The sequence below is a fragment of the Ovis canadensis genome, chromosome 1 (assembly GCF_042477335.2).
Source record: "Ovis canadensis isolate MfBH-ARS-UI-01 breed Bighorn chromosome 1, ARS-UI_OviCan_v2, whole genome shotgun sequence".
Taxonomy (NCBI): Eukaryota; Metazoa; Chordata; class Mammalia; order Artiodactyla; family Bovidae; genus Ovis; species Ovis canadensis.
In genome coordinates this window covers 181,423,554-181,440,168 of record NC_091245.1, presented here as the reverse complement: position 1 = coordinate 181,440,168, position 16,615 = coordinate 181,423,554, and the positions used below count along the sequence as shown (strand labels likewise).

The 16,615-nt window shown below is 41.1% G+C and overlaps 1 protein-coding gene across 7 annotated transcripts in view; it reads left to right on the top strand.

Moving 5' to 3' along the window:
* CFAP44 (cilia and flagella associated protein 44) overlaps window positions 1-16,615 on the top strand; it is a 124,518-nt gene that overhangs the window by 922 nt on the left and 106,981 nt on the right. For all 7 annotated transcript variants that reach the window (XR_011249206.1, XR_011249199.1, XR_011249208.1 and 4 more), the window contains exons 2-6: window positions 4,052-4,153; window positions 6,682-6,828; window positions 7,276-7,435; window positions 12,846-13,008; window positions 15,250-15,352. Coding sequence is in view for 2 of the 7 variants with exons in the window: in XM_069553377.1 (XP_069409478.1) it covers window positions 4,057-4,153; window positions 6,682-6,828; window positions 7,276-7,435; window positions 12,846-13,008; window positions 15,250-15,352 (670 nt within the window). In the remaining 5 variants the exon portion in view is untranslated. The remainder of the gene's footprint in view (window positions 1-4,051; window positions 4,154-6,681; window positions 6,829-7,275; window positions 7,436-12,845; window positions 13,009-15,249; window positions 15,353-16,615) is intronic.

Below are 16,615 nucleotides of genomic sequence, written 5' to 3'. Positions count from 1 at the left end.
CTTACTTCATGGAGTTCCTGTTACAATTAACTAGGATAATACAGGTCAAGTATGTAGCACAGGCAAGATACAGTAGGAAATAGCAGCGTACAAGTAGGCGGCATGTCCAGGCAACAGTTGAGTTGTCCCAGTTGGCTACTGACTAAAACTTTCGGGAAGGAGGAGGGGCTGAGGAGGGCTCAGGAAGGGGTAAGGTGGCAGGAGATGAACTGCAGACTTTACAGTGAAGACCTTTGTGCCACACCAAGGAATCTGAGTTCTTATTCTACGGCAACGAGGAACCACAACGTTAAACAAGAGTGGCACACTAAAAGCTGAGTTTTAGAAATAAGAGGCAATGTAGAAACGGACCAGAGAAGGGAGAGAATGGGGCTGTGGTAATGGTAGAGGTGAGACAGGATGGGGACCGGAACTAGGATGGTGACAGTAGGGTTAGAAGCAGAGAATGGATACAAAAGGCAGAACTAGACACTGGGCAACAGGACTTGGAAGTCAATTGCATGAGCTGGGTGAGAGGAAAGGATTCAGAGGAACTGCTCTGCTTTCTTATCTGTAAAATGTACCTAACTCGTGGAGTTTCGAGAAATACGTGAAACAGTAAACAGTATGTGTAAGATCCTCAGAACTGTGTTTGACACATGGTAAACATTAAAAAAAAACCAAAACAACAACAAAAACCCACGAGCTATTATTCTCTCCACAGTTGTATTTCACACTGTAGAGTAAAAACTGAGTGTCTGTTTTTATGCAGGAATCTGTGACTCTCAACGTGAGCATCTCTGGCACCCTGAGTTTGTGAGAGTGGGGACTGACTCTGAATCTAGGAAATGAATCTGAGTAATGTTACCTTGGGGAGCTCTCTGTCTGGCTTCTAGCCAACCTCCTTCTAGCAACACATACTCTGCATCACGGTGTACTTTAATTTTCTTTTTTCTTTATACTTCTTCAGGGTTGTCTCAAAACTTCACAGTCTACCTAGTGAGTTGGTTAACAGGATTAGCCATAGGCTGGAACAGTGAGTGTGAGTCTAATGAAAATAGATGTAAGATAGTTCTACAAATAGACTCCCATACCTAGCTGCTGCTGCTGCTGCTGCTAAGTCGCTTCAGTCATGTCCGACTCTGTGCAACCCCATAGATGGCAGCCCACCAGGCTCCCACGTCCCTGGGATTCTCCAGGCAAGAACACTGGAGTGGGCTGCCATTTCCTTCTCCAATGCATGAAAGTGAAAAGTGAAAGTGTAGTCGTGTCCGACTCTTCGCGACCCCATGGACTGCAGCCCACCAGGCTCCTCAGTCCATGGGATTTTCCAGGCAAGAGTACTGGAGTGGGGTGCCATTGTCTTCTCTGCCCAAACCTAGCTAGTTTAGTTGTATAAGATAGGACATGGTTAGGAACACACAAATAAGGTTTAGTGATTCTAGTTGGCCACAAATGGCTGATGAAGAGTCAGTATATAATGAGCCTGCTCACCCCACCCTTGCAGATAGCATAATATTAGGCTACCTTGAAAAAACACAATGTCCCTAACCAGTAAAGTGATGGTTCATATCTTCTGGAAAGTGTCCAGATCCTTCAAAGTACATATAAAATTGGGAGGGGTATATGATGCACTGGGAATTAATTTCTTGATCTGCCCAGATGCTGAAAAAAGTTGAAAATATGTTGGTGAGGAATAGTTGAAAGAATTGAGATGCTTTAGCTTGGAAAAGAGGATCTGGGGAGGAAAGTAAACCAGCTACAATTATTTGAATGGCTATAGTAAACAGAAAAACTTGTCCTATGTGTTCCCAGAAGAATAAGGGCCAAATAGATTCAAGCTGCAGAAAGGGAGATTTTGTATAATATAAAATGAGCTTACTAAGAAATAGAAAGTACTCATTAACAGAATGTGTTCACTCTCTAATATGTGTAAATTGAAGCTGGTGTCTCTTGGTGTTTTCTTTGATTTGTTCCTTTATTCAGGAAGTGATACATTCATCCCTATTTTATATAGTGAGTGTCAGGCACTGTTCTTTGAAAACTTTATTAACTCATTGAGCTCTCAGAACAACCTTGTGAAGTGGGTATTGCACTTTATAGATGAGAGGGCACAGAGAGGTTAAATACTGACTCAACACCCCACAACTAGTAACAGGAAGAGTCAAGACTACTTTTCTAGTGGTGCTGGGCTTGAGCTGTAGATGTGTGACTTATCTTGGGTGAGAGGTTGGACCTAATAAGATTAAACCTCTTTCAACTGTCAAGATCTAGTCATATTTATTGAGCCCTCGCTGTATTAAAGAGATGTATAGTAGTGATAGTAAAATGCCCATTTTCCAGTACCTAATAAGGAGTTTGCTCTAAACCACTGATGTTTACCTCTGGTTCCTATTCTCTGTCTGCCCAAAAGAATTACATAGGGAGTGAGACCGTAAGAATGGTATGTTGTGAAACATTTTCCAAGTGATTGTAAAGTACAGCCAGAGTTGAGGACTGTGGGTATAAAAGATCTCATTTAATATTTACAATGATTCTGCCAGACAAGCTTATCATCCCCATTTTATGTATAAAAGGACTAACAGGTTAAGGGATGTTAGGAGCTTGGACTTTGGCCAAGCTAACCTTTTTTTCTTGGCCAAACAAGTCTCTCTGTCATCAAAGCCTCACCAGGTTACAACTTCCCAATTCCTTCATTCTCAAAGAATTAAAATGAACAAAAAATCAAGAGAGGGTGTCATTGTTATGTCAGTGCAAGAAAACAGATGGATTACAGTCTATGTTCAGAAGATGAAGGCAGGTGGAGTCATCCTACCCTCTCCTGCACTGATCATGTAGTGTAGATCATAGCTGCTTTGGGGAGACAGTCTTTGGAGATCAGAATGGTATAATAATGCAGGAGTTCAGCTAATTTTCATAGTAGCCTTATAAGACGTTTTCTCTACATTCTCGTTTTACAGCAGAGGAATTGATGTAAAGTTTTATTAGCTAAACTTTAGGCAAAACTGGGATTCAAACCTGAATCTAACCACAGATTTGATCCAGATAGAACTTCTACTTGGCCTGCCAGCTATGCCATAGAAGAATGCTGAGGAAACAGGCAATGTTTAGTGCAGGGAAAGGAAAACTTAGAAGAAAGATATAGTAGGTGTTTTCATCTACAAGAGCTGCAATAGAGAGAGAGGACAGAGAAAACATCTCATGTCATTCCCCTCCTTAAAGACCTTCAGTGGCATTCAATTGCCATAGAAATAAGTTCTAAACTCCTCAGCAAAACTTAGAGACAATTATATAATCTGCTGCCTGCCTCCTCTTCAGTGTCCATTTTACTCTCCTAATCTAGCCAGTAGCCTGCTTTCAGCCCTTCACAGACGCAAGCATCTCTCTGACGCTCCCTCACTTCCCACTTCATGCCTGGCCAACCTCTTCTAATCTCCCATCTCAAATGCCTCTTTGCTAACTCCAGACATGGTTTCATCTTCTTGCTATATGTGCCCACAGCACCCTAATTTTTGTAAAACTCATTACATTTTAATTGCTTTTTTAATACCTGTCTTTCTAAACAAGCTCCACTAAGTTAAGGGTTGTATCTTTCTAGTTCAGTACTGTAATTTAGTGCCTAACGTAAGACTTGATACAGAGAATATGTCCTCAACAAATATTTAAATATTGAAATTGATTAGCAACACCAGGGGAATTTGATGATGGGAAGAGGAAGCAGAGGGGATGAACCTGAGGCAGGATGGCAGAAGGTTAATTTTAATGGTGGAGCATTTAGGGAATAATGATGGGCTTGGGTGGTGTCCCACTGTGGACCTCTGGAAAACCAGAGGGCACCATGGTGACAAGTTTGCCTGGAGGAAGGGAGTATCTGACTCTATTTTGCCACACTGCAGAGGTCTCTGATGGTAGGTGTGGCCTCCCGCTGGTAAAGTCATTTCTGATACTGTGTAAACATAAGATTGTCAACACATATGGTGTTTGGTGCTTGTGGAATTTGTTGAGCGGAAAAGAATTCTGATTTCTGTCTTATAGCCCTCTCCCTTTCTCAGTCTCAATTTTATGCTTACAGAGAAAATGAAGGAACCAGATGATCAGGATGCTGATGGGGAGAAATCAGATAGATCCAAGAGTGACAGAAGGCAGTCTCATTCCTCTAGATCTCCATCAGGAAGTAAGTAAAATTGTAGTGTACACTTAGGGTCTTTATTATTAAATTTAGGTAAAATAATTTTTAAAGAGTGCATATCTAAGTTTATATGACAGAAAAGTTTACTTGTTTAATTCCTCTACTAAACTCTTAAGTTCTTTAGGGGGCAGATTCTGTGTTTTAATCATTTTATCTCTAGCTCCTAAAGAACAGAGAAGCTACTATCATCTCTATACTGATAGTGACCCATCTTCATATCTGGTCTGGCGCCTTCCTGTCGGGTCTATGAGGTCTTTAATGGGCCCCTCTGATACAGTGTAATGGAAAGAGAACTGGACTTCAGTTATGAGTCCTGGGTCTACTATTTAGAGATGCTTGATCTTAGATAAATTATTTCAGCTTTCTGTACCTCAATTATTCTACCCACAAAATGACCATTGTGAGCTGTCTGAGAATTAAATTGGATACCATACATGGAAGAATCTCACATGTAGATAGAAGGGAAAGTGAAGATTTTGTAAGAGGATTTTTAAAAGACTGCCAGTTCTTTCTGACTGGGCATCATGATGTGAGGTAGCTTAGTGGAATCTTGACTTTTTTTAGTTTCTAGCCCTAAGTCTAGCTTCAGAAATACAATTTTTACTATTCACCTAGAGGAGATCAGGTCCTGGGGAAATCAATTTACTTATAAATTGTACATTAAATTCTTTCAGTTTATCTGAGGCATTATCTGGCCAATCCATGATTTCTCCATATTATGTTTTACTTTAGGTGTTTATCTTCTCTTGCTTGGACTTTTGTAACGAGGATCTCTACTCAAGTCATCCTGACCATACCTCCACTAGAGTTATCCTCCCCAGATATCACTCTCCTCAAAAAACTTCAGTTTGCATCTCTTTTGTTTTTCTATTTACACTCCTCTCTGCTTCCTGCACAGAGGATCGTCTACTGTATAGTTTCCAGTCCTTTGCAGCATTTTCCTGGATGGATGGATTTAATGATAATGACCTTTTGTCCAGCACCGCCTGTTAGTTTTTTCTTTCCAAGCTCCACTTTTCCTATCAGTGTCACAGCCCTTCATCTAGGCTCAGAATATTCACTTTTAGAAAAATGATTTACTCCCCTTTGCCTGTATTCACTCCCAATTCCATTATCCAAGCTGGCAGCCTTAATTCATTTCATGGCAGCTTGGGTATCAAGCTCTTAATATTGTAATTTAGAGACAGGGAAATAATATTTCATTGTGATAGTCACATGGAAGAGCTAAGATATCTGTTCAATGGTATTATTGGAGAATAGTTACCCAAGGGTCCCTGTTGGGGCAATTCAAGAAATGGGGCCACGTCTAGGTGTCCAGGATTATTTCCTTTCCATCCAAATGCATGAATCCTATGGAACCCTATCCTGTTGTCTTGTTCATTGGCTTGGCCCAGCTTTCTTGCCCCATTCATATTAGTCTTGGGCCTTATTTCTCATCTTTTACCTTCATCTCAGCTAGATCTTGGCTCAGACAGTAAAGAATCTGCCTGTGGGTTCCATCCCTGGGTTGGGAAGATCCCCTGGAGAAGAGAATGGCTACCCACTCCAGTATTCTTGCCTGGAGAAATCTCATAGAGGAGCCTGGCGAGCTACAGTCCATGGGGTCGCAGAGTCAGACACAACTGAGGACTGACACTTTCACTTTCACAGCTAGATCTGCTACGTGGTTCCACTTATTTCTAGCTCACTTACCATTTCTGCCTTGTTATTCTGAAACTTTACTTGGCCCTTTCACCTGCTTGACATGGTATATTTGAACCACATTCATGTTTGGCCTTGATCTGAACGCTAACTTAGACCTGTTAGCAGGTCTGTTTTACTCCCATTCCAGTTCTCTTTCTCTTCTAGCTTGTTCTAAAGAGAATAATCTGACTTATTCCTGGGGTATCATTCAGAGATAAATAGTCACACCCAGAGAAGTTTATTCTTGTCTGTGCTTAGTTGCTCAGTCAGCTTTACTTATCTTTGGCATGAAAGTGAAGTGAAAGTTACTCAGTCATGTCTGACTCTTTGCAATCCCATGAACTATGTAGAATTCTCCAGGCCAGAATACTGGACTGGGTAGCTGTTCCCTTCTCCGGGGGATCTTCCAAGCCCAGGGATCTAACCCAGGTCTCCCACATTGCAGGCAGATTCTTTACCACCTGAGCCACTAGGGAAGCCCTTAAAAGGTCCCATATAAATAATAGGTTGGTCAAATCAAATTAAATTAAAAAAATGATAGCAGCATACCAGCCAATCTTTTTTTCTTTACCTTTTACTTTCTTATAAGTCTGTTTTGATAGGAAATAAACTGGTAATGAAGTGAAAATGGAGATTAACTCACAGGAAAAGCTTGAAACAATTTTTGTAAAGCTACAAAAGTGACCAAATAAAATGTTTTTTTAAAGAATTTTTGAGTTTAAAATTCATTCAATTTAGAGTACACATGAATTGGACATATTAGCTTCTTTGAAAGTAAGAACATGTTTAATTCAAATTTAGAAATTATTAAAACACTTTATTTTTAATAGCTGCTGTGAGAGAGGATCACAAGTCTATTGACAATACCATAGGCGAAGGATTTACTGAAGGGGAAGAATCATATATAGAGGATGATGAATCATATGTGGAAGGAAGTTCAAGTTCACTTCAAGATGACTATGCAGAAAGCCTTGAAGGTAATTTTTATTAGTTTTCTATCAGTGATTGTCCCTGTTTTAACTTAACAGTTGTAAATCCATAAAAGAAATGTTTGCAAGGTATGTGGGGAATGATAAAAGAAAGAACATAAAACATATTCTGATAGGGTGGTTTAGCAGCTCTGGAGCTGTATATTTCATTTCTGAGAATCACATACTCATACTGGATTCTTCTGGGCAGTGGGATGGTATAGGGAATGATCCACCCTACATTAGTGAGAATAACTCTTCCTTGGAACTGATCATGTGCTGTCTTTTGAGACTGCTGGAACCAGGTGCTCACTTGTGGTACATCCTGTGTTCAGGCCAGGAGTAGTAGTTCCTGCTAGAGTATTATGGGCTAGATACATTCCTCTTGTCTTCATGAAATATGATACTAGGATTGATCAGACACTCTTCTTAGTTAAAATATTTTTAACTTTTTAGAATCTCGGTATATGGAAACTCCTGCCCCAGATGCAGAAGAGGCAGAGGAAGAAGTTAAGAGGAAAATATCAGAAAGCTTCTTCTACGATTACATGGAGCTTGTCTCAATGCCTTTTGTGACTCCAGATTCAAACATACCGCTGGATCTTCTTACACTTGTGTATCCACTCCAGTCTTGTATAATTTTGGAATTTCAGCTTTTTAGGTCAGGGGTTGGCAAACTATAGCCATGGTCTTAATTTAGACTAAGCTTTTGTTAGAAGCCAAATAACCATAAAAAGAAATAATGCTTTTCTGGCTATCATTTCAGGAGATCTGATGTGAAGGAAACCAGGAGGACTTTTATTCCCATTTATCTCTACCAGCTTGGCACCCTTTTTCAGTGCCTGTCAAGTGAAAATCATTGATCCCCCTTCTTAAAACACTAACATGGCCATTGTCAGGGCTTAGTACTTTCACATTATTTATCAGATAAATTAAAGAGAAGATAACCCTGAGGAGGAAGCAGGGAACAAAAGTACAGGTTTTAATAGGAGAATAAGAGTCTATAGAGAAATTTAAAAGTAGGAAAATTAACAAGGGGATTTGGGGTTTGCTGTCACTTTATGATGTAGGTTTGTAAGGCACTGGTTTGAAGACAATTTCCATTAAGGCCTTTGTTTAGCAGTTTAGTATGTTTACCTTCCAAAGGGCAGTGATTATGACCACATGGCCTAAACACTGAGGTTTAGGCCCTTTATAAAAGGGGTGCTTACAGAGGTAGGGTGGAGAAGGCAATGGCAACCCACTCCAGTACTCTTGTCTGGAAAATCCCATGGACGGAGGAGCCTGGTAGGCTGCAGTCCATGGGGTCGCTAGGAGTCGGACACGACTGAGCGACTTCACTTTCACTTTCCACTTTAATGCATTGGAGAAGGAAATGGCAACCCACTCCAGTGCTCTTGCCTGGAGAATCCCAGGGACGGGGGAGCCTGGTGGACTGTCATCTCTGGGGTCGCACAGAGTCGGACACGACTGAAGCGACTTAGCAGCAATATCAGCAGTACAGAGGTAGGGCAGTGTACTTCCTGACTCAGTTTTGCTTTTTATTTAAAGATTGAACAGATTGTTATTTTAGCTTCTAACTCTGTTTCTCTAATCCTGCTGCTGCTGCTGCTGCTGCTAAGTCGCTTCAGTCGTGTCCGACTCTGTGCGACTCCATAGACGGCAGCCCACCAAGGCTCCCCCGTCCCTGGGATTCTCCAGGCAAGAACACTGGAGTGGGTTGCCATTTCCTTCTCCAATCCTAGGTATAACTAAAACTAATTCACCCTGAAACTTGTAACCTGGAGTTTTCTTTCTTGAGGGCCTTTAAAAAAAATAAATCTGTAGCCCTTGGACCAATGAAAGTTATGCTGTTGGCCTTCTAGCCTATTTTTTAAAATGAGGTGGTTTATCAGTCATCTAGAAGCTTCTACTGACGTGCACATGCTCAGAAAGCTTCCTGGACCTACTGGCATTATTTCCATGAGGATGGGGCTTTGGGCATATGTACTCTGAAAAACTTCTCGGGTAGTTTTCACTGTGCTGCCTTCTCCTGGCTGTCAACACTAGGGACTTGCTGCTTCAGAATACAAGGATCTCTGTTTTAGAGAGAGACGCCAAGTTTATAAATCAGGGAGCCAGAGAGATCTTGACTTTTGACTCAGTGCATGAATCCTTTCTGCTCATGCTGGATGAGTGAATGTGTAAGCTTTGGGCTTGTCTTGATCACTTTCAAAACCAGGGCAGTCACAAAGCAGCTGATCCCATTTTTGAACAGCTTCCATTATTAGAGAGCTCTTCCAGATCTTGAATCAAAATCTGCCTTTATGGATGTCCTGCATTAGACTTTGTCCTACTCTCTGGAGATGGAACAAATAATCTCTGTTGCTTGTGAGAAGCTCCAAGAAGTCAGCTGTCATGTGTGTGCCCCAGGTACTTTTAAAATGCTTTATATACATCAGATTTAAAATTTGTGTCTTCTAAATCAATCAATAAATGTGTAGTTTATAAAATATCACCTAAACCACAGCATAATTTGTAAAAGACACTAAACAGAACTTAAGATAGTGTTTAAACACCATTTTAAAGTAGAGGTCCTAGGTGGCTATGGATGGACAGTGAAGTCCCTAGGCCTTTGGTAAGAAGTTAAGAAAAGATGCCAGAAGAAAGGATGAAGTAAAACACAAGGAAGTTGGAGATGTATCAGAATACATTTTTTTCGTTTTTCAGAGCTCTGCTTATGGACTGCCTTGTCTTCTGGGTTTAAAAGGGGGAGTTCAGACTCTAGTTATGCATTCATTCATTTATCCATTTAGCCTACTATGTGCAAGACTCTGGGGGGCATTCCAGGAAACAGATAAATGAGAAGCAATCTGTCCTCAAGCAGGTTGTGATTGATTTAGAAAGAGCGTGTCTGAGAAGATACAGTCTTACCCATTCTGCATTTGAAAGGGCTCTCAATCAATGCAGCTGCAAGGCAGAGTTTCCCCCTTGAAATCAGCGATGATAATATTAGATTAATGAGCATGTCTCTGATTCTCTATCATCCAAATTAGTGAGGGGATTGTACCTCATTTCTCTCTTCATAGTTACAAATGTACCTCTAGCCCTCTAGAGTGTTACACTGGTATCTGGGAAAAGGGAAAAGAGAGGAAGAAGAAGGAAAGGTGAGAGCAGTGATTAAGGAGAGGGAAAAGGAGGGTAGGCAGAACTTCCTGCCCCATACCAGGCTCTGTCAAGGCTGTATATTGTCACCCTGCTTATTTAACTTATATGCAGAGTGAGTGCAAGCATGCTGAGTTGCTTCAGTCATGTCTGACTCTTTGTGACCCTATGGACTATAGCCCGCCAGGCTCCTCTGTCCATGGGATTCTCCAGGCAAGAATACTGGAGTGGATTGCTGTGCCCTCCTCCAGGGGATCTTCCTGACCGAGGGGATAGATCCAGCATCTCTTGTGTCTCCTGCATTGGCAGGTGGGTTCTTTACCACTAGCACCACGTAGAAAGCTCTATATGCAGAGTGAAAGTGAAAGTCACTCAGTCATGTCTGAGTGTCTATACAGTCCATGGAATTCTCCAGGCCAGAATACTGGAATGGGTAGCCTTTCCCTACTCTAGGGGATCTTCCCAACCCAGGGCTCGAACCCAGGTCTCCCACACTGAAAGTGCTGAGCCACAAGGGAAGCCCATGTGCAGAGTACATTACGTGAAATGCCAAGCTGGATGAAGCACAAGCTGGAATCAAGATTGCTGGGAGAAATGTCAACAATCACAGATATAGATGATACCATTCTAATGGCAGAAAGAGAAGAGGAACTAAAGAACCTCCTGATGAGGGTGAAAAGAGAAGAGTGAAAAAGCTGGCTTAAAGCTCAACATTCAGAAAACCAAATCATGGCATCCAGTCCCATCACTTTGCAAATAGATGGGGAAAAACTGAACACAGTGACAGACTTTATTTTCTTGGGCTCCAAAATCACTGCAGAAGGTGACTGCAGCCGTGAAATTAAATGACACTCCTTGGAAGAAAAGCTGTGACAAACCTAGATAGCGTATTAAAAAGCAGAAACATTGCTTTTCTGACAAAAGTCCATATAGTCAGAGCTACGGTTTTTCCAGTAGTCATGTACGGATGTGAGAGTTGGACTGTAAAGAAAGCTGAGCACCGAAGAATTGATGCTTTTGAACTGTGATGCTGGAGAAGGCTCTTGAGAGTCCCTTGGGCTGCAAGAAAATGAAATTAGTCAGTCCAGAAGGAAATCAGTCCTGAATATTCATTAGAAGGACTGATGCTGAAGTTGAAGCTCCAATACTTTGGCCACCTTATGCGAAGAACTGACTCATTGGAAAAGACCCTGATGCTGGGAAAGATTGAAGGTAGGTGGAGAAGGGGACAACAGAGGATGAGATGGCTGGATGGCATCACTGACTCAATGGACATGAGTTTGGCAAACTCTGGGAGATGGTGAAGGACTGGGAAGCCTGGCATGCTGCAGTCCATGGGGTCAAAAAGAGTTGGACACGACTGAGTGACTGAACAATAACAAAATCCAGGCTCTGTTAGATTCTAGTCTTTATTTGTGAGGCAGCCCCAGGTATTCTCCATAAGGCAAGAATAGCTTCATCTAGATCTTAGATCACATATTCATTTGCATTTCTTCATAAGATTCCATTTTAGGCATTTGTGTCTTTAAATTTATAAAATTCCTTTTTCTTGTACAAATGCCCCTGAAATGTTTTCTCTCTCTTTTTCAATTTAACTGTTAGGCAATGAGATAGGTATAGTTACTTGTTGTTAGTTATAATTTATATTTCATAATTCAAATTGCACTAGTTAAAATTTGATCATTTTTTAACATCCTACAGATCCTCTTGTTAAAATCTCTGTATAATTTTTTTTCTGAAAGTATTTACTAACAAATATGAGGAATCCTCTAAAATCAGATTAAAAAGAAAACCATGGGCTCAAAAAATAGATACTTGTCTTGTGTACCTTCAACTTTTGTGTTCAGCAATGAATTCTTGGAAAATAAGAATCTATTTAAGTTACACTGTGTAGTATATTTCTTTGCAAATGATAATTTTTTAATAGGTTGATCTCATTTAATTATTATAGTCATATTTTGGATTATATTAATTTGAACTTGAGTCTAGTAACAATGTACATTTGAAAATAGTTTACAGCTCAATTTTTTAAACCTATTTTGAATTAATGAAGTTATACTCTATAGCATCAATGCACACACATTCATCTATATACCTGTGTATACTAGCGATACAGAAAGGAAATGTTAGCAGGAGAGAGGAAAATGAAATTATTTAGGGAGCGCCTTTGCTCCTTGGTGGTGATTTAGTAACTAAGTCGGGTCCGACTGTTGTGACACTGTGGACTGTAGCCTGCCAGGCTCCTCTGTCCATAGGTTTCTCTAGGCAAGAGTACTGGAGTGGGTTGCCATTTCCTTTTCTAGGGGATCTTCCTGATCCAGGAATCAAACCTGGGTCTCCTGCATTGCAGGCAGATTCTTTACTGACTGAGCTACGAGGGAAACCTATAGTACTCAAATTGAAAGTTCAACTTTATTTTTTATTGAAAACAAAATTAAAATTAATGTGCTTTCAGGGTTTTCCTAGGAAAATTAAATTATTAACTTAGAGTATGACAATTTTGACATAATTTAAAAATAAGTTTACATTCAGTTCTGTTCAGTCGCTCAGTTGTGTCCGACTCTTTGTGACCCCACGAATCGCAGCACGCCAGGCCTCCCTGTCCATCACCAACTCCCAGAGTTCACTCAGACTCCCATCCATCGAGTCAGTGATGCCATCCAGCCATCTCATCCTCTGTCGTCCCCTTCTCCTCCTGCCCCCAATCCCTCCCAGCATCAGAGTCTTTAGTTACATTAGTAATACATTAAAAAAACTGTTTTGGTATAAAATTTAGCTACTAAGGGTATGGGTTTAAAAAATATATTAATTTCATTGCTTACTCACCGCCACCCCCCATGGTTACTGTGCTTTGCTTCTTTTCCTTAGCAACTTACCCACAGACATTCCTTTGGTTATGACTCCAGAAAGCGGGCCAACCTGAAACTTCTGGAAAGCAGTATCGTGATGTACATAGCTGGAAACCAGTTGATTTTTCTGAATCTGAAAACCAAAGAACAGAGCTACTTGCGAAGTAGCAGTGGAATCGGAATTGGTGTCACTGGGGTATGCCTTTGGTGATTTAGGAAAAGCAACCCAATTGTGGGTTCATTTGGAGTCATGGGATTGCATGAGGTGCACAGCAATCTTTATTCTAAGGCATTTTCAATTCGTGATTACAACCACTACGTTCACTGACATTAGCTTCATGCAATATTACACTATTTATATTGATATTACTAATATTGTCATCTCATTTTGCAGATAAGGAAATGCAGTTAATAGAGGTTGAGTGACTTTCCTAGAGTCATGCAAGTTTTTTACATTAAATGCTATTTTGCCATTCTGCAAAAATACTAAGATGAATAACATGAGTGGTAGTTCATGTAATAATTAGAGCTAAATGCCAGATAAAATGCAAGTATAGAGTTGAACATTTAGGAGATGAAGTATAATTGTCTACTCAGTAATTTCAAATAGTCGACAAAAAGATGTGTGATTTCAAGTCTGTCTCTTCCTTCCTCCCAGGTGTCTGTCTCCATTAGTCATTTTCTCTCTTGTATCTTCACTCTCTGCTTCCTTGGGCATCCTCAGCATGAAAGAATACTATTAAATCACCTTGTTCTCATTTTAAAAGGCCCCTCTCTGGGACTTCACTGGGGGTCCACTGGTTACCCTCGTTGGGGAATTAAGATCCTGAAAGCCTCAGGCCCTGATTAAAAAAAAAAAAAAGCCCCTTTCTAACCATGCATTCTCTTTACCTACTGATGTTTTAAAATATATAATTAGAAAGATGTATTTTTGGCTCTGCCGAGTCTTCGTTGCTGCCTGGGCTTTTCTGTAGCTGCAGAGAGCAGGGGCGGCTCCCTAGTGTGCTGTGGGGGCTTCTCATTGTGGTGGCTGCTCTGGCTGCGGGGCACAGGCTCTCGGGCACCTGGGTGTCAGTGGTTGTGGCTCCCTGGCTCTGGAGCACAGGCTCAAGAGCTGTGACACGTGGCTTTCGTTGCTCTGTGGCATGTGGGATCTTCCCGGATCAGGGGTTGAACTCGTTTCTAATGCATGGGCAGGCAGACTCTTTACCATTGAGCCACCAGAGAAGCCCTACCCCCTGATTTTTGATCTTTCCCTCAAAGCTGAACTTCTGCTGTCTTCTTCCTATCACCTCACTAAGGTGGCCAATGACCCTATTAGTGGCCACATCAAAAGAATACTTTTCTACCTATCTTACCTGACCTCTGAATAGCAATGGCTTTTCCCTTGGTTGTTTCTCTACTCTGTGCTCCTTAAAACAGGCATCCCTGAGTGGTCCTCTCAGCATCACTGGTGTCAGGAGAAGGGCATCTGTTGAGATTAATCTGTGAGAGACCTCACTGGGAAAGAGAAAGGAGGAGAAATGGACGTGGGTGCTCATACAAGCTGTGGGGCTGTGGGGCTCATACAAGCAGCCCCTATGAGATGCTCAAGAGGGTTTCTAGAGGGATCGTGATCCGAACATCTAATCTTTCCTTTGTGCTTCCTACTGGTTGTGAGCAGACCAGACAGAACTAGTGCAGAGCCTGGTGTGCAGAAATGGATGTAAAGTTACTGAAAGTGTGAAAAATACAATATTTCTAAGTCAGATGCAGAGGAAATACAGTAAATATTCCCTGGATAAACTATTTGTGTCAATGAACAAAAATAACAGGAATGAACATATGACTCCATCCAATGTATATGGCTATCATTTGAAATGCTAAGATATGTACTGCTGGTTAGGTGAAATTTAAAAAATTGTGACACAGCTTACTCTGAGACATGAATTTTCTGTTCAAGAAGGTAGGTTGATTTATATGCAAGGTGAACAGTCTGACTTAATCGTTTTCAAAGAGCGGTTCCCAGATTCAGCAGTACCAGCATCACCTGGGAAAATGATGGAAGTGTAAATACACAATCTCAGATCTCAGCCCCAGTTTACTGCCTCAGACACTCCAGTGTTAAAGCTTGCAGTCTGCACTTTAATAAGCCCTTCTTGTGATTCTGATGTCTGCTAAAGATTGAGACCCATGGTTCTAGCTCTTCAGATGGCAATTTAAAAAACTGTAGAGTTAAACATGACTCTTAATGAAAGTAATACTTAAGGGCCTACCCTTCTAGTTCTCAGTTTAAATTATATCCACTATCAAGTATTTAGTAGATATCCAGCTTTGGGTTTTCTGTTGGAGTGGATCCTAATAAACCAATTATAAAGTAACAGGTTCTGAATACTTATTAATATAACTATATGAAAATCTCCCTTTTAATACTTTAGTGACCTTTTGTTTTTTATAGGTTCACCCTGATAAAACTTATTTCACGGTAGCAGAAAAAGGAGTTTTCCCAAAGATAATCATTTATGAATATCCTTCAATGAGGCCCTATAGAATCCTTCAAGGTGAGTCTTAGAATCTTTAAAATATCTCATGTTTAAGGTGAACAGAATTCTCAAGATGACCTCACGTTACTGTAGCAGTCAGGGTCTGCCAGAGAAACAGAACGGATTGGAGAGAGAAGAGAGATTTATTTGGAGGAATTGGCTTATATAATTGGGGGCTGGCAGATCTGAAGTTTGTAGGGAACACAAACAGCATGGAAATTCTTGGGCGGGAATTGATTCTATGTCTTCAGGCAGAAGTTCTTCTTCCTAGGGGAAACCCCAGTTCTGCTTCTTCCTGCTTTCAGCTGATGGGTTGAGGTTATTAAGGATGATCCACTTTTTGGTTCTTTCTTAGGATTTTCATCTCTTTGCTGACATTGCTCTTCTGCTCTTAATGTTGGCTACTTTATCCATTAGAGCTCTTAGCATATTAATTGTAGTTGTTTTAAATTCCCAATCTGATAATTCCAGGATCTATGCCGTATCTGGTTGTGATGAATGCTTTATCTCTTCAAGTTGTCTTTTTTGCTTTTTGCTTTTTGGTATGCCTTTTTTCTGAATAGCGAGACATGATGTATTGGGTAAAAAGAACTGCGGTAAACAGGCTTTTGGTAACCTGGTGGTAGGTTGCGAGGGAAGGAAAGAATTCTTTAGTTCTATGATTAGGTCTCATTTTTTTGGTGAGCCTATGCCTCTGAACTCTGAACTTCACAAACATTTCTCAGCATTTTCTCCTAGCTTAGTTGGGGGAGGATGGCTAGAGTTGGCTGAGTTGGATATTTCCTCTTGCAGGGCAGTTAGGCTGCTGATAAACCCCAGCTGTTCAGGCTCTGGTTAATTAGTTAATGAGTTTCCCCTGAGGGCAGACCTTATTAAGACCAGAGGACTCTGGGGGTATTTCAAAATGGCTCCTTTCTCCTTCCCTCTCCTGGAAGCCTCTGGAGATTTTTTCTGGATATTTTTAGTTTAGGAATCTAGTCAAGCTCCTGGAGATAAATCTCACAACATTGTTGGGGCCACCTTGTGGCTGGTTCCCCTGGAGTTTTTAATTCTCAGACTTACCCACACTGAGCCTCCTGCAACCAGAGTTCAGGTTTTATTGAGGGCAGTGGTTCCTGAAGCTGTTTTGGCTGTTTCTGCTTGGAAATCTCTGCTGTGGTGACTTGCTGCTGCTGCTAAGTCACTTCAGTCGTGTCCGACTCTGTGCGACCCCATAGACGGCAGCCCACCAGGCTCCCCCATCCCTGGGATTCTCCAGGCACGAACACTGGAGTGGGTTGC